We start from the raw sequence: 19,756 nt of genomic DNA, 5'->3' as shown, positions 1-19,756 counted from the left end.
GCTGGAGTGCAATGGTGCGATCTCGGCTCACTGCAAACTCCGCCTCCAGGGATCAAGGGATTCTCCTGCTTCAGCCTCCCAAGTAGTTGAGATTACAGGTGCATACCACCATGACTGGCTAATTTTTTTCTTGTATTTTTAGTAGAGACGGGGTTTCACCGTGTTGGCCAGGCTAGTCTCAAACTCCTGACCTTAAGTGATCTCCCCGCCCCAGCCTCCTAAAGTGCTGGGTTTACAGGCATGAGCCACCATGCCCGGCCAGATTAGTGGCTTCTTAATACTGCTGGGCATATATTTCTAGGCTTTAATCTGGGCCTACTGAATCAGAATGTCCAGGAGTGGAGTCTAGTTACCTCGCCTCTCTTTTTCCCTTTAAAGCTTCCCCTGTGATATGGCCAAGAGTGGGAACCACTAAAGCACATAACTGCAAGAGTCTGTCCAACCCTGCAGTCCTGGCCCATGTTTCAATTTGGGAAGGTGTCAACCTAACTCAGGACTATACTGTTCACAGCATATAACAATAAAACCCAGGTAGTTTAAGGAATTAAAGAGACAAGCATACACCAACAGAGGCCTTATAAAATAGTAAAAGAAAACAAAATAACAGGTTTATTTCCTCTGTGGGGGGAAGATACATTTCTGGCTACTGAAAAAAAAATCAGGCTGGGTGCAGTAGCTCACGCCTGTAATCCCAGCACTTTGGGCAGCTGAGGAGTTGCCAGACCAGCCTGAACAACAAAACAAGATGCTATCTCTACGAAAAAAATAAAAATGAATTAAAAAAATAAAACAGAAAAAAATCAGCAAACACAGAGAGCCTGAACATATGAAAAATTTTAAAACATTTTGTTGGACAAAATGCAAGAAAACACAAGCAAGTAAGTGAGAAAATGGGAAAGTGACAAACATAAATGATGAAAGATTACCCTGTAAAGAAGCAAAATATTCGTTTTATTAGGGCATATTTAGCAGGACCACGGAGTCCAAGGTTTTACATACATTAGGGCTTCTACTGCTTCCTGCTAGACTGTACGGAAAGACTAAATGAACTCACAGAACCATCACCAATGTACCTGCTTCTCCACAGCACCACTCAATAGTTTTGTTTGGTTTTGTTTTTTTGAGACAGGGTCTCACTCTGTCATCCAGGCTGGAGTGCAGTGATGCGATCTCAGCTTCCCAGGCTCAAGTGATCCTCCCACCTCAGCCTCCCAAGTAGCTGTAACTATAGGCATGTGCCACCACTCCTGGCTAATTTTTTATTTTTTTGTAGAGAGGGGGTTTTGCCATGTTCCCCAGGCTGGTCTGGAACTCTTGAGCTCAAGCAGTCTGCCTGCCTCAGCTTCCCGAAGTGCTGGGACTATAGGCATGAGCCACCATGCCCACCCACCAATATAGGTTTTATCACCACTTATTTATTTCCTGGCTTAACAGGAATGTCACACTTTAAAGTCAATTACTTTTCTTCTCATTGATAGCAAGATTTTTTTATTTTTCCATGAAATGATTTCCTCCTATGTTAATAATTAATTTCCCTTCAAAGGGAATTTTATTTATTTTATTGTTATTATTTTTTGAGATGGAGTCTTGCTCTGTTGCCCAGGCTGTGGTGCAATGGTGCAATCTCAGCTCACTGCAACCTCTGCCTCCTGCCGGGTTAAAGCGATTCTCCTGCTTCAGCCTCCAGAGCAGCTGGGACTACAGGAGTGCACCACCACGCCGGGCTAATTTGTATACTTTTAGCAGAGATGGGGTTTTACCATGTTGGCCAGGCTGGTTTCTAACTCCTGACCTCAGGAGATCTGCCTGTCTAGGCCTCCCAAAGTGCTGGGATTACAGGTGTGAGCCACTGTGCCTAGCCTCAAAGGAAATTTTAGTAGACTATATCACACACAAAATTTTTTAAAGGACCAATACAAAAACATTCAAAGCAGCACTGTTTATGAAAATGAAAACCCAGACAATTTGACAAAGGCCAAAACCAGAAGCAGGTGTGTGACTCTATGTCAATAAAAGACATACATACATGAAATTATGTGGTGGTGTCATACTATTTAGTCTACCTTTAGTGGCCACACCAATAAAAATTTGTATGTGTGACAAAGACTGGATTGTAATTTAGAGTGAGTGACACAAACCAATAGATTCTGTTTTCATCCTGAAAAAGTTTCCTGTTACTTAGTTTTGTTTTTATTTTTTATTTTATTTATTTATTTTTGAGATGGAGTCTTGCTCTGTCACCCAGGCTGGAGAGCAATGGTGTGGTCTAGGCTCACTGCAACCTCCACCTCCCAGGTTCAAGCCACTCTCCCGCCTCAGCCTCCCAAGTAGGTGTGACTACAGATGGGTGCCACCACACCCGGCTAATTTTTGTATTTTTAGTTGAGACGGGGTTTCACTATGTTGGCCAGGCTGGTCTCAAACTCCTGACCTCATGATCCACCTGCCTTGGCCTCCCAAAGTGCTGGGATTACAGGCATGAGCCATTGCACCTGGCGGGAAACCCTTCTTAACACTGCACACCTAGAAAGTTTCCATCACTCTAAGCTGGCAGCTCAGGTGGTGCCATCAAAATACCTCCCTTAGCTGCTTGATGATGACTAAAATTCCTTTATAGAGGAGGAGCCTTTTGTGAAAGGCTTAGACACACAAACCCCTGGAAGAAGACACACGCTACACAAACACTAATGAAAATCATTGATTTAGGATCCATTTCGGAGAGCGGATTTGGATAAGGAGCAGAATTAAGGCACCAGAGAAAATGAGCTATGAAGATGGATAAATGGGTGAAAGGGAAGTGAGGGCACAGTGAATACACCTGAGAAACCTCCCCTGTTTTCTGAAAAGGGGTTCCACTCCACAGTGACTATGCTGAATGGAAGGACTGGCAAACGCAGGGTGCTTGTCTTCCCTGCCTGTTCTCCAGGGCACTGCCCTTGGGAACAGGTGATGACCCATCCTGGCCTCAACATGGAAGCAGAGCATTTCCAGGCTAGGGAAAAATGGTCCTGTCTCTTGTCATTCCTTTATCCAAAAAGAAAAGAAAATGACTAAGGTTACTAGGGTTCCAAGGAATTCACATACCGATGTGAAGGTAGAGCAAGTAATGTGTGCTCATGTGGTTTTCTTGTTAAGGAGCTGTTGCTCTCTGAAGTTTGCACATTCTCATTTGCTTTCTTCTTGCCTTTTCTTCTTGGCCCACCCCCACCAGTCCAGATCTCCAGTCAACGGGAGGGGGAATGTACAGCAGAAGTCAAGGGGAAATGAATTGGGGTGTTCTGGGGAAACTAAAAAAGGAGGCCCAAGGTTTCCTGCAAAAGGAGATGACTACTCTGCAAGTGTTAATAAGGAAGACTGATGAGAGGGTGCCCCAAGGCCAGGGAGCAGTGCCTGATCCCCCACAGCTCAGCCTCTTCAACAGCCCAGGCTGTCCCACTGCAATACTGCAAGAGAATCACACTCACACCTTAAGGTCATCTTTGGAGAGGGATATCACCTATAAATCGATGGGGTTCTACAAGATCCTACCTAATCTGTATCTTTAATCTGAGACAGGTAAGATGCCCTCCCATCCTCCTCAGCTCCTGGGACTTCCCAGCTCTGCTACAAAAAAGACTGAGTTGGAAAGGCTGGCAGGATCCTGAAGGTCCAGTCCTCTCTGCACTGGGCCTGAGAATGTGGTTTAGATCTAGGACCCCCTAAGGTTGATTCAATCCCCTGCGCTGAGTGCTGCCAGTCTCCTCCCACCTCACCCTGATCCATGCCAGTTTAGGCCTGGAAGTGACTCAAACTAGATCTAAAGCTCCAGAAACAAAGAGTGTAGAGGAGCCCTGACAGCTGACCAGAGGCACAGGCTGTGGCCAGAGGCTGTCTTGTGGGCAGGCAGACAAGACCCTAAAACCACCTGGGCCCCAGGGACCACGGGACTCAGGACTCAGGTGGAGCAGTACCAGGTGGGGGCGATGGCCTCGTACCAGTTGCCTCTGCAGAGGAGCCCAGGTTGTCTGGCCCAGCTTCACCAGCAGCTTGACTGGCTTCAGCAGGGTCTCCACTCTGGGAGCCCTCGGCAGCCACGCCCTCCAGTCCTTTGCTCTCTTCCTCAGCAGGGAGCTGGGCATCCACTCCGACTTCCAGCACTCGGATGGTCTCATGACCTGACATCACAATGACCTGCAAGCAGAGGATGGAGACACTGCTGGGGGATGGGCTGGTAGAGCCACAGGATCCAAAGCTCTGGGTATGGCTGGGGGAAAGGGGGGCGGACTTCGGGATGTAGACCTTCTGTCCAGAGGGCTGTGTGCTCTGTGAGAATTCCAGAGCCTGGAGCAGGCTGCAGCTCCCTGATTCCAGGGAAGGAGCTGCTGGAGGAAAGCCGGCCCTGGTGACAGGGAGAAGGGCCTGACACAAGCTAGAAAATGTCCCCCAGAGCCAGACCATTTGGGAGCTAATTTCTCTTTGTTCCATCTCTTGGGCTCAGTGCAGGGAGTGGTGGATGGCTTATCCTACAACTTGGAAGGATGTCCTCTTGGCAGCTAGGATATTGGCACGTGGCTCTGAGGGCTCCTAACATGGTACCCACAGCTTAAGATGGGCCAGGAAGCAAATCCCTCTTCACTTCCCTTGAAACTATCTGAAAGTTCCTCAAAGATAAAGGGATGGAACATGAATGCTTTACAATGCTGAGCAACTTTTTTTTAAATTTTTAAAAAATTTTTTAAATTAATTTTTAAAAATTTTTTTTTAAATTTTTTTTTTTTTTTTGAGACAGAGTTTCACTCTTGTTACCCAGGCTGGAGTGCAATGGCGCGATCTCGGCTCACCGCAACCTCCGCCTCCTGCGTGCAGGCAATTCTCCTGCCTCAGCCTCCTGAGTAGCTGGGACTACAGGCACGCACCACCATGCCCAGCTAATTTTTTGCATTTTTAGTAGAGACGGGGTTTCACCATGTTGACCAGGATGGTCTCGATCTCTTGACCTCGTGATCCACCCACCTCGGCCTCCCAAAGTGCTGGGATTACAGGCTTGAGCCACTGCGCCCGGCCCAATGCTGAGTAACTTTTATGGCCCATGATTCCTTTATTTCCAGAACTCTGGAGTAAAGGCTCAATTTCCCTGCAAGCTAAATTCCTGAAACAAAGGTCAAGAATCCGTAAGAGGCAGGCTGTCCTTCTCTGCCTGGCGCCGCTCCTGGACTGCAGCTTTTTATCCTGTGGGCCTGTGGCTCCTGTCCTGCCACCTGCTGTGGGCATGCTCAGACCTCAAGGGCAATCTCCATGCATGAGCAATGCAGGCGGACCTTGAGCCTCCTCAGAACACTCGGTCTCCCTCCCATGCCCAGACGCCCCACACTGGCTCTTCAGCAGCAGCACAGTAGCCCTGCCAACTGGGCCATTCAAGAATCAGAGACAAAGTCTGTAAATTAAACAGCTTTGTGTCAGGCCTCTCTGCAACTGGCCTGTGCCTGAAATCACTCTCACAACACGCTCTTTAAGCCTGCAAGTGGATCCAGCCAAACTGGGCTGGAAAAACTGACAATGTGACCCATCAGGAGAATATGAGATGAGTGAATACATCCCAAAAGCAGCTCTTGTGCTGCCTCCAGCTTCCCTATGAGGGACTTCACTCCAATTTCAGAGAAGTTCATTCTTTTTTATTTTTGGAGACAGAGTCTTGCTCTGTCACCCAGGCTGGAGTGCAGTGGAACGATCTCAGCTCACTGTAACCTGCACCTCCTGGGTTCAAGTGACTCTCCTGCCTCAGCCTCCTAAGTAGCTGGGATTACAGGTGCCCACCACCACCCCTGGCTTTTTGTGTTTTTAGTAGAGATGGGGTTTCACCATGTTGCTCCGGCTGGTCTTGAACTCCTGACCTCAGGTGACCCACCACCTTGGCCTCCCAAAGTGCTGGGATTATAGGCATGAGCCACCATGCCAGGCCTTTTTTTCTCCTTTTAAAAAAATGACACAGTCATTTGCAAAAAACAAAAAAGAAAATGTGTGTAAGCAAGAAGAAAAACTAAAGAGTAAATTACCTGATGCCAAAACTTTCCCCATGTAAACTTAAGCATGTGATGTACATTTTGATTTCACATCTCAAAGTCACAGCTTAACTCCCCAAACTCAAGCCCTGAGAAATCCTAAGTTGCAAGTACCCCTGGTGAGGTGAAGTGGCCGTGAACTCTGGTAAGAAACAGATAATGAGGGGCCCTGTGGAGTCTTCCTCCTTTGCCCACACCCCCCGCTCCATCACCCTTACCCCCCACTTTTCCACCCCAGAAGATACCTGCTCATTGACAGTCAGAGATGACTCTGACCCAGCTCCAGGATCCATGGTCACTTGTCAGGGTTGGGTGGGGGCCGGCCCACACCTAGCACATCCTGGGTAAGATGGGATTGGAAAGGCAAAGGCTGATGTAACACAGTAATACAATTTCTATACCATCTAGAAAAGTCAGAATAGAATCATAGAAAGACAGAGAAGCTAGGTTCTCCCAAGTATCTGTAGAAGTAAAAAAAACCCCAAAAAACAGGATTCATTTTTTTTTTTTTTTTTTGTGACAGCGTTTCACTCCGTTGCCCAGGCTGGAGTGCAGTGGTGTGATCTGTGCTCACTGCAGCCTACGCCTTCCGGGTTCAACCGATTTTCCTGCCTCAGCCTCCTGAGTAGCTGGGATTACAGCCATGTGCCATCATGCCAGGCTAATTTTTGTATTTTTAGTAGAGATACGGTTTCAACATGTTGGCCAGGCTGGCCTTGAATTCCTGACCTCAAGTGATCTACCCACCTCGGCCTCCCTAAGTAACAGGAATGAGCCACTGCACCAGCCAAAAAACAGAATTCTAAGAACTTTAAAGTGTTGCATTTCCTACAGCATCCTAGGAGAATCAACATTGAGAAGAACCAGAAACATCTGCGCTTAAGGTGAGGAGAGTAAAGAAAAGGCCAAATATCTTCCCTGGGGCTCCCCCAGTCCAATGGGAGAGAGCACACCCAGTAGAACCCAAGGTGAATCTGACCCCGACACTCAGAAACTTAGACTCAGGTAAGGAGCAAGAGAGAAATCTGGGCAGATTTCCTGGAAGAGATGGTAAAAACATAAATTAGGCCGGGCGAGGTGGCTCACGCCTTTAATCCCAACACTTTGGGAGGACGAGGCAGGTGGGTCACAAGGTCAGGAGTTCAAGACCAGCCTGGCCAACATGATGAAACCTTGTCTCCACTAAAAATACAAAAAATTAGCCAGGCATGGTGGCGGGCACTTGTGATCCCAGCTACTCGGGAGGCTGAGGCAGGAGAATTGCTTGAACTTGGGAGGTAGAGGTTGCAGTGAGCCAAGATCACACCACGGCACGCCAGCCTGGAGACAGTGCAAGACTCAATCTCAAAACAAATAAATAAAGTAATTAAATTAAATAAAAATAAATTAAAGTGGTCTCCTGGAGCATTTAGTAAAAATTTTAGTATTTGTATCAAAGTACAGGGTAGAGCGAGACTCAGTCTCAAAAAACAAATAAATGTTCAAAATAGGCAGAGATGAAAAAAAAAGAAAAAATATATAAAATAAATAAAGCACAGAGTAATAATTTAAAAATAAAAATATAAATGCAGGTCCCTAGACCTTTTCCCCCAACTACTCCAAGAGAGTCTGATTCAAGGGAGGAACATCACAGAATCACTCCTTGGGCAACTCTGTGACAGTGGCCCAAAGACCACAGTGGCCTGTAAGAGAGGAGGTGAGACATCCCAGATGGTGAACAGCCTGCCCTGTGCAGTGAGGAGCGGGCAAAGCCCTCATGTGAGGACAGGTTGTCTGGCTGGAGCCACAAACCAGTCGTAAGAAATAAAGAAAATAGGTTGGGCACAGTGGCTTATGCCTGTAATCCTAGCACTTTGGGAGGCCGAGGCAGGAGAATTGCTTGGGTCCAGGAGTTTGAGACCAGCCTGGGCAACATAGTGAGACCCTGTCTCTACCAAAAATAAAAATAAAAAATAAAAAAATTAGTCGGGCATTGTGGTGCATGCCTATAGTCTCAGCTACTCAGGAGGCTGAGGTGTGAAGATTGCTTGAAACCGGGAGGCAGAGGCTGCAGTGAGCAGTAATTGGTACACTCCAGCCTGGGTGACAGAAGCAGACCCTGTCTCAAAAAAGAAAGAGACAGATAGAGAGAAAGAGAAAAAAAAAAAATGAGGCAAATAGGTTTAGACACTTTTATAGGAAAAAAGCAATTAACATTTATTTTGAGTGCATCTTGTATGCTAGGCATTTTATGTAACACAAATTGCTTGCTGTATTACTCATGCCAACTCTGGGGGTGTCGGGAATGGGGGACATTATTATCTGCATGTGACAGATGGGGAAACAAAACCCAGAGGGGTGTTCTGGATTCACCTTTCCTTTCTGCTACGGTCTGAATGTGTCCTTCCCCCCAAATTCATGAGCTGAAATTCTAATCCCCAAGGTGATAACATTAAGAGGTAGGGCCTCTGCAAGGTAATTAGGAATGGGATTAGTAACTGTATAAACAAGGCCTGAGGCTGGGTACAGTGGCTCATGCCTGTAATCCCAGCATTTAGGGAGGCCAAGGCAGGTGAATTGCTTGAGCCCAGGAGTTCGAAGCGAGCCTGGGCAACATTGCGAAACCCCATCTTTACAAAAAGTACAAAAATTAGCTGAGTGTGGTGATGCGCACCTGTAGTCTCAGCTACTCAGGAGGCTGAGGCGGGAGGATCACTTGAGCCCAGAAGGTTGAAGCTGTGGTGAACTATGATTACACCACTGCACTTCAGCCTGTGCAACAGAGCGAGACTCTAGTGTGAGAGAGATATTTTCACCCCTTTGACTATGTGAGGACACAGCAAGAAGGCTCTGTTAATGAGGAGGTGGGCCGTCACCAGACAGCAACACCCTGAGCTTGGACTTCCCACCTTGACTACTATGATAAATGTCTGTTGTTTTTAAGCTACCCAGTTCATGGTATTTTGTTAAAGCAGCCCAAACAGACTAAGATAAATTCACATTCCATACAATTAACCATTTTAGCCACTTTACAGTGCACCATACAGTGGAATCTGGCACGTTCACGCCTGGGCCACCATCACCACTGTCTAGTCCCAGAACATTTTCATCAACCCAAAAGGAAACTCCATATCCACGAATAGTCTTTCACCTTCCACTGCCACCACCCAAGCCCTGGCAACTACTGATGTGCTTTCTCTATGGAGTTCCCTATTCTGGATATTTCATGTAAATGGGATTAAAGAATATGTGGCTTTCTGTGTCTAGCTTCTTTTACTTAGCACGTTTCCAAGGTTCATCCATGTTGTAGCATGTGTCAGAATTTCATTCCTTTTCATGGCAGAATAATCTGTTTTTTTGAGATGGAGTCTTGCTCTGTTGCCAGGCTGGAGGGCAGTGGTGCAATCTTGGCTCACTGCAACCTCCACCTCCCAAGTTCAAGCAGTTCTCTTGCCTCAGCCTACTGAGTAGCTGGGACTACAAGCGCACGCCACCATGCTCAGCTAATTTTTGAATTTTTAGTAGAGATGAGGTTTCACCATGTTGGCCAGAATGGTCTTGATCTCTTGACCTGGTAATCCACCCGCCTTGGCCTCCCAAAGTGCTAGGATTACAGGCATGAGCCACCACGCCTGGCTGGCTGAATAATATTCTATTGTATGGATATACTACATTTTGTTTACCCGTTCATTAGTTGGTGGATATTTGGGTTGTTCTAACTTTTGGCTATTGTGAATAGTGTATTATGACTATTGGGTATAACTTTTTTTGAACACCTGTTTCCAATTCTTTGGGTATATACCTAGGAATGGAATTGCTAGATGGATTATCCCTTGGGGTTTTAGCATCTTCATTGCTTGGCAGAATGTTCCCTGATCAACCAGGTAAGGAGAACCATGAGGTTCCTTCCCTCCTTTTCCCTCCCTAGCCCCTCTAGAGTGGGGGTCAAGGAGAGGGCAAGCGATTCCAGATACCTAACAATTAAAAAAAAAAAAAGAGGAATTGAGCCTTCCCCTTTCAGGTAGGATGAGTGGGTGCAGGAGGGGCAGGGGAATTTTCTGGAAGAACTGGTGAGCATCCACCTACCTCACTGGGGCTCTAGCCTCCTTCTTGGTTCATGTCTTCCCTCAGATTTTTTTTTCTTGAGACAGGGTCTTGCTCTGTTGCCCAGGCTAGAATGTAGTGGCATGACCATGGCTCACTGTAGCTTCAAACGCCCAGGCCCAAGTGATTCTTCCGCCTTAACCACCAGAGTAGCTGTGACTACCCATGGACAGCTAATTTTTTTTTTTTTTTTGGTAGATATGAGGTCTCACTATGTTGCCAGGGCTAGTCTTAAACTCCTATCCCCCCAGATTTTGTACACGGTAGTCTTCCATGAGTTTTTCAGAGAACTTGGCAATTTACCATCACCTCTGGCTAGGAATTAGGATGAGCTATGAAAGTTGTTAAATATAGATGTCATTTGCAAAGAAAATAAGAGGAAGAGACAAAATTGAAATGAAAGCTATGCAAGGTGAATCTGGGTGCATTCAGCTTGATACATACGTTTCATGGGGAGAAGAATTTTCCAATTTCAAAGAAGGTCATTAGGCGTAAGGCAGCAGTAGCCAATCATCGTAGAGCAGCAAGCCATTTCCTTGAGAGGAGAGTAAAGCCTGCTCATAGTCTCACTGTGGCCTCTGGCTCTTTGCCGCCAATTATGGCCACTCACAAGGAGTGAGCAGGGGCAAGTGTCCACTTTGTGACTGTGTTAGTAGGATTCAAGTAGTGATAAGGCTTGGGTGATTCTGATATCCCTTCCACCCTTAAGATTTTACGAGCTATGAGGACCTGGGTTCTTGGTGTCTGGTCCTTTAAGCCAAGGGCAAAGTCTGTCCTGAGACAGAGCCTCTAGCCACACCTAAGCCCACTCCAACCCACCAGCCAGATTTCAGCCCACCAGAAATCCAGGCAGAGCAGAGTCCAAGACCTCCCTTGTTCCAGATCTGACTCCATCTCTCCCTGTCTTATCTTTAGATGGCTCCTATTACACATGTATGTGATATCAACACCTCTCTGACAAGTAGACACTTAGCATTTTGACTCTGAGCTGTGCCCTGTGTGTTCCCCTTGCTTGGTATCTATGCAGACTTTTCTCTGAAACTGCTCCCATCTCCTTGTCAGGAACTTTCCAGATTTTTTTCAAGCCTCAGCTGTGGCTGGGTTCCAGTGACTAGAAATCCATCTTTGGTTTGCTTTTTGACCATTTCCCCAATGACTGCATAAATAGCACATCTGGATGGACTCCTTTGAGCCCATGATGCTATGTAGTGCCCACAGCCTGAAGGCCAAGAGGGAGAGACAATCAGCTGTCTGTTTCAAGAGAAGGAGCTCCTGTCCCCATCCCAGCAGTAGAATCCCAACACATACACAGATCATAGCAGAGCTGCTCTGGTTAAAGCTGGGGTGGGAAGCACAGCACACCAAGGGCCCTCTCCTTTGCCTTCTTTCTCCAGTGAGTTGGGTTTGAAAAACCCCTGGATGGGGCCTGGCAAGGCACTCCGGTTGGCTAGCAAATGGCTCACTTACCCCTTGTTTTCCTTGCTAATATCTAAAAACCCAGACAGAGCTGAGCACAGTGGCTCATGCCTATAATCTCAGTGCTTTGGGAGGATCATGTGAATTTAGGAGTTTGACACTGTCCCTGTCTCTACAAAAGATTAAAAAAAAAAAAAAAACAAAAAACAAAAACTAGGCTGGGCGCGGTGGTTCATGCCAGTAATCCCAGCACTTTGGGAGGCCGAGGCTGGTGGATCATAAAGTCAGGAGATTGAGACCTTCCTGGCTAACACGGTGAAACTCCATCTCCACTTAAAATACAAAAAATTATCTGGGAGTTGTGGCACACACCTGTAGTCCCAGCTACTTGGGAGGCCGAGGCAGGAGAATCGCTTGACTGCCCGAGGTGGAGGTTGTAGTGAGCCAAGATTGCACTACTGCACTCCAGCCTGGGCTACAGAGCGAGACTTCAACTCAAACAAAACAAACAACAAAAAAAGAACTAGCTGGGTGTAGTGGTGCACACCTGTGGGAGGACTGCTTGAGCCCCAGAAGTCAAGGCTGCAGTAAGTTGTGATCATGCCACTGCACTCCAGCCTGGGTGACAGAGCAAGACTTTGTCCCAAATAAATAAATATAAAAACAGAACCCCAAGCAGTCTTGGGGTAAAAGGAACTGCGAGTGCTAAGGCATTTGTATACCCTGAGAATCCAAAGAGGTCCAGGGCCATGCAGGATTTTCAGTGGGGAAGAATGAGCCAGAGAACCTCATTCTACCTGTCATTCTCCTCTGGACCTGCTTTGAGTTTAGAGCAGTATTCCAAGATACATAGGAGAAGGACTGGGAAATCCCAAACAAATCAGAACTCCCTAAAATAGCCTGAGATCCTAGCAGAAGAAATCCTTAAATGCCTTCTCTAATTTGACTAGGCCGGTGTGGTGGCTCATGCCTTTAATCCTAACACTTTGGGAGGCCAAGGCAGGAGGATCACCTGGGATCAGGAGTTCAAGACCAGATTGGCCAACATGGGGAAACCCTGTCTCTACTAAAAATAGAAAGCTTCGCTGGGCATGGTGGTGGGCACCTGTAGTCCCAGCTACTCCAGAAGCTGGGTCAGGAGAATTGCTTGAACCCCGGAGGTGGAAGTTGCAGTGAGCCGAGATTGCCCCACTACAGTCCAGTCTGGGCGACAGAGCGAGACTCCAGATCAAAAAATAAAAATAATAAATAAATAAATAAATAAAATGGTGATTAAATAAGCAAGCCCTATGGGATTATTATGATGATATAAGATCACGTAAATGAAATGCTTAGCTTTTACCACAATCATCTTCATTTTTTTTTCTTTTTTTTTTTCCAAGACGGGGTTTCACCATGTTGGTCAGGCTGGTCTTGAACTCCTGACCTCAGGTGATCCACCCACCTCAGACTCCCAAAGTGCTAGGATTACAGGCGTGAGCCACCGTGCCTGGCTAAGCATCTTCATTTTTATCTATATGTACATACAGGCAGAGAGAGGTCAGGTGACTTGACCAAGGACACTGGAGAGTCAGTGGCAGATTCAAACTTCAAGGCTCTGTCCACCTCCCCAAACCCTATCTTCCTGACACCACACAGAGCCTCCTCTCAGGAAACAGGAGAAGGCTGATGGTGATTGCTCTGGCCCCCAAGACTCAGGAGACACTAGAAAACAGAGGATCTCAATTCTGCTCCAGACCGGCCCCCGCCTCTACACCCTGAACCATCAGCAGAGCTAACAGTCTTGCCAAGCTGTTGTCAGATCAGCTAGGCACACACACAGAAGAAAGAAAAAAGAGTAATGAGGTGACCAAAAAAATAGGAGAGTAGAGCCAAGCGTAGTGGCTCTTACCTGTAATCCCAGCACGATGGGAGGTGAGGTGGGCGGATCACCTGGGGTCGGGCATTTGAGACCAGCCTGACCAACATGGAGAAACCTCATCTCTACTAAAAAGACAAAATTAGCCAGGCATGGTGGTGCATGCCTGTAATCCCAGCTACTCGGGAGGCTGAGGCAGGAGAATCACTTGAACCTGGGAGTCAGAGGTTGCGGCAAGCCGAGATCATGCCATTGCACTCCAGCCTGGGTAACAAGAGTGAAACTCCGTCTTAAAAAAAGAAAAGGAAGAAAAGAAAAGAAAAGAAAGAAGGAAGGGGGGAAGGAAGGAAGGAGAAAGAAAGAAAAAGAGAAAAGAAAGAGAGAAAGAGAGAGAAAGGAGAAAGAAGGAAGGAAGGAATGTGAAAAATGAAAAGTTGGTATGTTCCTAGTAGACTGTAAACTCCAGGAAGGCAGGGCTCATGTGCTTATCATCGTATCTCTGGTGCCTAGGATAATATACGGTATATAACCGGGTTCATGAATATGGGCTGAAAACATATAAGATATGAGGTTTTGTCGTAGCCACATCACTTAGCCTCTTCATATTTCCTACCTTTTCCCTCAAAACACACACCCTATTTCAAATGTTTTGGCTCCATTTCCCATACTGGGGCTACTTAAATGAATTCAAAGACGTAGTATAGGCTGGGTGTGGTGGTTCACACTGATAATCCCAGCACTTTGGGAGGCTGAGGCAGGCAGATTACTTAAGGTCAGGAGTTCGAGATCAGCCTGGCCAACATGGTGAAACTCCGTCTCTGCTAAAAATACAAACATTACCTGGGGAATGGTGATGGGCGCCTATAGTCCCAGCTACTTGGGAGGCCAAGGTGGGAGCACTGCTTGAACTCAGAAAGTGGGGGTTGCAGTGAGCCAAGATCATGCCACTGTACTCTAAGTGATGGAGTGAAACTCTGTCTCAAAAAAAAAAAAAAAAAAAAAAAAAAAAAAAAAATTCAAAGATGTAGAATTGAGTTCTGGAGAACCCAGACCACACTGACCCCTTCCTAAAGTGCCCATCCAGTTTCTCATTTCAAGCCTTCCTCCCTTGGACAGTTTCTCCTGGATCCCACCCTCTCTTCTGCCTCATGAACCCTGATTTTAACATTTTGACACAGAGCATGGGATTTAAAGGCAGAAGACCCAGCTTGAATACTGCTTCTACTACAGGTAGTCCCTCTAAGCCTCAGTTTCCTTATCCAAAATGGAATCAAATTATAGTAACCATCTCATGGGTTATTATGAGGATTAAATTAATAATATTCACAGAAGGCACTTAAAACAGGGCCTAGAATGAAGCAAACACTATCTATGTGTTATTATCATTGCTATTATTTTGAACTGAAGTAAAGCATGCACATAAAAACGTTTTAAATTATAAAGCATTTTTTAAAGGTAAAAGATGGCTGGGCGCGGTGGCTAACACCTGTAATCCCAACACTTTGGGAGGCCCAGGCGTTCGAGACCAGCCTGAGCAACACAGTAAAACCCTGTCTCTACTAAAATACAAAAAAATTAGCCGGGCGTGGCAGTATTCGCCTGTAATCCCAGCTACTTGGGAGGCCGAGACAGGAGAATCACTTGAACCCGGAGGTTGCAGTGAGCCAAGATTGTGCCACTGCACTCCAGCCTGGGTGACAGAGTGAGACTCCGTCTCAAAAGAAAAAAAGGGAAAGATTACTCCGATAATTTTACAGTGAGTATATCTTGGGGACGAGAATATAAGCTTATCCCAAATTCCTTCAAAATGCAGATAAACAAACATTACAAGAGCAAATTTCTTCTGACTCACTTTTCTTTTCTTTTTTTGTTTTTGAGACGGAGTCTCACTCTGTCAGCCAGGCTGGAGTGAAGTGGCATGATCTTGGCTCACTGCCACCTCTGCCTCCTAGGTTCAAGCAATTCTTCTGCCTCAGCCTCCCGAGTAGCTGGGACTACAAGTGAGTGCCATCACGCCTGGCTAATTTTTGTATTTTTAGTAGAGATGGGGTTTCAACACCTTGGCCAGGCTGGTCTCGAACTCCTTACCTTGTAATCCACCTGCCTTGGCCTCCCAAAGTGCTGGGATTACAGGCATGAGCCATGGCACTTGGCCCCTGACTCACTTTTCTTAACTTTAGGAAGTATTTCCAGGTACAAAACAGAAGAAATGGTTATATACACACACACACACACACACTCACGCACAATCACTTCATGGTATTACCTTGTTTGTTTTCAGGTTTAGCATCTACTTGTCCACCCCCAGAATAAAAACTCCATGAGAGAAGTTTTGTCTGAATTGTTCAGAGCATGGCACTGAGTGGGTATTTTTGTTGAACCAATGAAGAAATGAAGTTCTACAGCAGATAAGCGAAGTACCAGGTAACAGAAGTATCACTTTGAACACCTGGGCTTGAATCAAAATGGAATATATGGAATTATTCCTCCGAAGGCCTCTGCCAGTCAATGTTGGCTACCTCTAGATTGCCAAATAAGGGGCGTGGGATACATGTATATGAACAATTAGAGACCAGCCCTCTACTTTTGGAACAAGGAATTGGGGAAGGGCAGATGAGGTTAAAAATCTCCGCAAAGAGCCTCTTTTCTTTGGCCCAGGAAGCCTTCCTGAACTCTTCTGACTTCCCCCTGCCCAGCAGCAGACGCTATTCTGTGAGGGTTTTAGGCTTCCATTCGGGCTAAGCGGGGCATTCTGCCGCGAAAGTGGAGGATACAGGGTGTGCTGGGAGCTCCTTTGGCCTTGCCAGGTGAGCCTGCCCAGGGAGCCTACATCGGGCCCATTATTATGACTATTTATTAATAATAATATCGTTATTAAATATTTATGAAGTGCTCATGCTTTGCCCGATGGTGACTCTCCCATCACTGCCCCACCCTTCCAGCAACGCCCGGGTCCTTAACCCCGAGTCCCACCAGTCATCCCAGAGTTTGTTCATTCAGGAGAATTGTGACAGGTCACCCTGGCCGCCCCAGCTGGCCCTAACCGCCGGGAACCCAGGCGCCCGCGTTCTCCAGCGGGGCAAGGATCCTCTCCTCGTCGCACTGGGTCTGTGTGAAGAGCGTCCCCTGTGGTCCGAACCCCACCAGGGTTCCAGGGACAGAAACGGGGAGGGGCCAGGTCCAGGTTCCCCACCGGGTCCACCTGGCGGCCACCCTCTCCGCTCCAGGTCCAGGGCTGCCCGCGGGCGGGCGAGGGCGCGGCCCCCGGGTGTCCGGCCCCAGGCGGGCAACCGCGCGCCGTCCGGCTCCCACAGCTCCCCGCCGCCCCGGCACCGCATCCCGCCGCCCCGGCCCCGCGGCTTTTTTTCTCTTTATCATAAATATATAAATTATGCTAATTACGGGCATTGCATATTAACCAAACCCGAAACCTCCCCTGCCCGGCCCCCTCCCCCTCCGTGCAAACCCCTCCCCGCCCAGGACCCCGCTACTTACCAGAGCCCGAGCCCGAGCCGCCTTCGCCCTGGGTGCCCGGCGGCCACCGATTAGAGATTCATCTCACAGCCCGGGCCAGGGGGCCGGGGCCGGGGCCACGGCGGCCGCCGCCCGCAGACAAAGAAGCCAGTGCGGCTTGGCTGGGCTCGGCTCGGCCCGGGAGCTGGTTGGGACCCGCCGCCGCCCCCGGGCCCCTAGCCTGGGCTGGGCAGAGCCGAAGGGGGTTCCGCGGGCTGCGCCAGGCGGAGGGGGACGGCCGGGAAGCGGGAAGGGGAAGCCGGGTGGGGGTCGGTCAGGTATATATTTTTCCTCGTTCCCCCCTTCCACGACCCCCCCTTATCCCTCCCCCCCCTTTTTCCCTCCTTCTGCTACTTGGATTTTTTTAGCTGCTGCGTCATGAGCATAATTTATGCAAAGAGCTTTGCCGCATGCTGCACCGCCCGCGCCAGCCGCCGGGGGCGGCGGGCTGGGCGGGCGGTCAGGGAAGGGAGGGGAGCAAGGGAGCCGGGAGCGAGCGGTGGGGGTTGGGAGGGGACCCTCGGGCCCTGGCCTAGCGGGAGGCCCGGGAGGCTCTCTCCCGGCACAGGGATGGACGGTCAGTGGGGTGGTTACTCAGCCCCTTCAAGATGCCGCGGAGGTGGTTTCATTTTGTAAGGTGCGAGAGTGGGAGCTGGAGTCCGGACTGGGGACCCTCCCATGCCACAAGGCCTTCAGCCGAGAGTTGGGGCGGTGACTCCCTGCCACCGCCTTTCCTCTAGGTAGTCAACTCCTCAATGTTGAAAGTCAAGTTTATGTCTCTCTCTCCCTCCCTAGAAAGGCCGGGGAGCGGGCCAGGCGTGGTGGCTCCCGCCTGTAATTCCAGCACTTTGGGAGGCCGAGGCGGGCGGATCACCTGAGATCGAGAGTTCAAGACCAGCCTGACCAGCATGGAGAAACTCCGTCTCTACTAAAAATACAAAATTAGCCGGGCATGGTGGCACATGCCTGAAATCCCAGCTTCTCGGGAGGCTGAGGCAGGAGAATCGCTTGAACTCGGGAGGCAGAAGTTGCGGTGAGCCGAGATCGTGTCATTTGCATTCCAGTCTGGGGCAACAAGAGCGAAACTTTGTGCCACTGTACTCCAGCCTGGGCAACAGGAGCGAAACTGCAACTAAAAAAAAAAAAAAAAAAAAAAGAAAGGCGGGGGAACTCAGACATCCCTCAGCTAAAGTGGAGAACCTCTGAACAGCTGTGGCCCGGCACCAAAGCAGCGAAGGGTCCTAGGTCCCTCACCCAGTGGCAGCCCTGGGCTGTGTTGTCTAAAAGCAGTTTTCCGGCCTTCTTGTCCAAGTAGACAAGGAAATGTGAACAGAATGACAAAGTTCGGTGGAATGGTGAAAAACCTATGTTCACTTCTGAAGGTGGAGAAGGGACCAGAAAAGGGATGAATGTGGGGGGCTGAGGGAAAGCAGATTGGAGTACCGGACATATGAGAGAGGAAAAAGTTGCCAGACCAAAGTGAAAGAGTGGGAATGAGGGGAGAACTGGGAAGGAAGAAGGCTCTGTAAATCCAATAAATGTGGATTCCAACACAGAGGCCACCTGCTGTCTCTCTAGGCTGTTTCCCCTCCCACCTTCCCGGGATATTTGGTGGTCTGATGATAGCTAGAGGTAGATGGGTTAGAGGCAGTGTGACAGTGTAAGTGGAGGACTCTGTCCTCCCCAGGACTACTCTGTAAAGCCTCCTGGTGGAAGGGCATTCAATGGCCTGACCTCCTGGTTAACGTGGCCAGTGGAGCTCAGGCTGTGTCAGCTTGCTGTTTCCATCTGGGAGTAAGCAGGTATTGCTGGCAGCAGACTTATAGTAACCAATGTATTATGTGCATATATACATGTATATACTTAGGTTTTAGTCCCAACTCTTCCACTAGCAATCCAGGCAAGTAATTCAACTTCTTCATTAGTTATAAACAAGTTTGTGAACCTGTATGTGAAAAAAAAAAGAAAGCTGCAAGCTCTATACAATTGTAAGGTGTCATTCCCTGTCCAGTAGTTTGAACTCATTTTCATGGCCCTGTGAAACTCTACTACGAGGCATGGTATTACAGTTCTTGGGGTTTTTGTTTGGTTTGTAGTCCTGTGGTCTCTCTCCCTGGACTGAATTCTTTGAGGGCACTGGTTGTGACTCATTTTTGTACACTACTCTTTTTTTTTTTTTTTTTTTTTACTGGGGGTGGGCGTGCCGCTGCTGCCCCCAAGGGGGTGGAAAGACAGGGCCCCCCATATACAGTACTCTTTATGTGAAGAAGCGGCTCAGTATTGCTGCTGAACTTTGTCACATGAAGGTTGAAGCTTTTAATCTATATCACTTGGTTTGGTGCTACACAAAGATAGAGCAAAGGCTTTGGATGGCACGGATATTAGCAACAGTTTGAAGAAGGAAATATGGATGTGATCAAGTAGTTCAGGGAGACATACATAAAAATGTTAATCGGCCAGGTGCTGTGGCTCACGCCTGTAATCCCAGCACTTTGGGAGGCCGAGTCAGGCAGATCACCTGAGGTCGGGAGTTTGAGACCAGCCTGACCAACATGGAGAAATCCCATCTCTACTAAAAATACAAAATTAGTCGGGCATGGTGGCACGTGCCTGTAGTCCCAATTACCAGGGAGGCTAGGCAGGAGAATCACTTGAACCTGGGAGGTGGAGGTTGTGGTGAGCTGAGATCGTGCCATTGCACTCCAGCCTGGGCAACAGAGCAAGACTCTGTCCAAAAAAAAAATGTTAATCATGATTTTCTTTACATTGTATACACTTCTGCAATGCTTAATTATTTGATTAGCATATTTTACTTCTTGTTTCTTTAATTTTGTATTGGGGCATAACA

At 48.0% G+C, this 19,756-nt stretch overlaps 1 protein-coding gene across 6 annotated transcripts in view; it reads right to left on the bottom strand.

Annotated features, from left to right (window-relative positions):
• Positions 1 to 17,379, bottom strand: part of POU6F1 (POU class 6 homeobox 1) — a 32,783-nt gene extending 15,404 nt beyond the window's left edge. The window contains exons 1-3 of one of the 6 annotated variants that reach the window (XM_032284802.1): positions 16,891 to 17,379; positions 6,284 to 6,378; positions 3,951 to 4,170 (exon numbers count right to left, since the gene is read on the bottom strand). In XM_032284802.1, the coding sequence (XP_032140693.1) occupies positions 3,951 to 4,170; positions 6,284 to 6,331 (268 nt within the window). In that variant the 5' untranslated portion in view covers positions 6,332 to 6,378; positions 16,891 to 17,379. Of the gene's footprint in view, positions 1 to 3,950; positions 4,171 to 6,283; positions 6,379 to 8,691; positions 8,723 to 10,565; positions 11,778 to 16,890 lie in introns of those variants that run through there. The other 5 variants (XM_032284806.1, XM_032284805.1, XM_032284804.1 and 2 more) reach the window with 5 other exon arrangements.
• Positions 17,380 to 19,756: the final 2,377 nt, after the last annotated feature.

Source organism: Sapajus apella, unplaced genomic scaffold (genome assembly GCF_009761245.1).
Source record: "Sapajus apella isolate SASKATOON/1434 unplaced genomic scaffold, GSC_monkey_1.0 scaffold2, whole genome shotgun sequence".
Taxonomy (NCBI): domain Eukaryota; kingdom Metazoa; phylum Chordata; class Mammalia; order Primates; family Cebidae; genus Sapajus; species Sapajus apella.
Note: the sequence above shows the minus strand (reverse complement) of the source record. Positions and strands in the feature narration are given on the sequence as shown.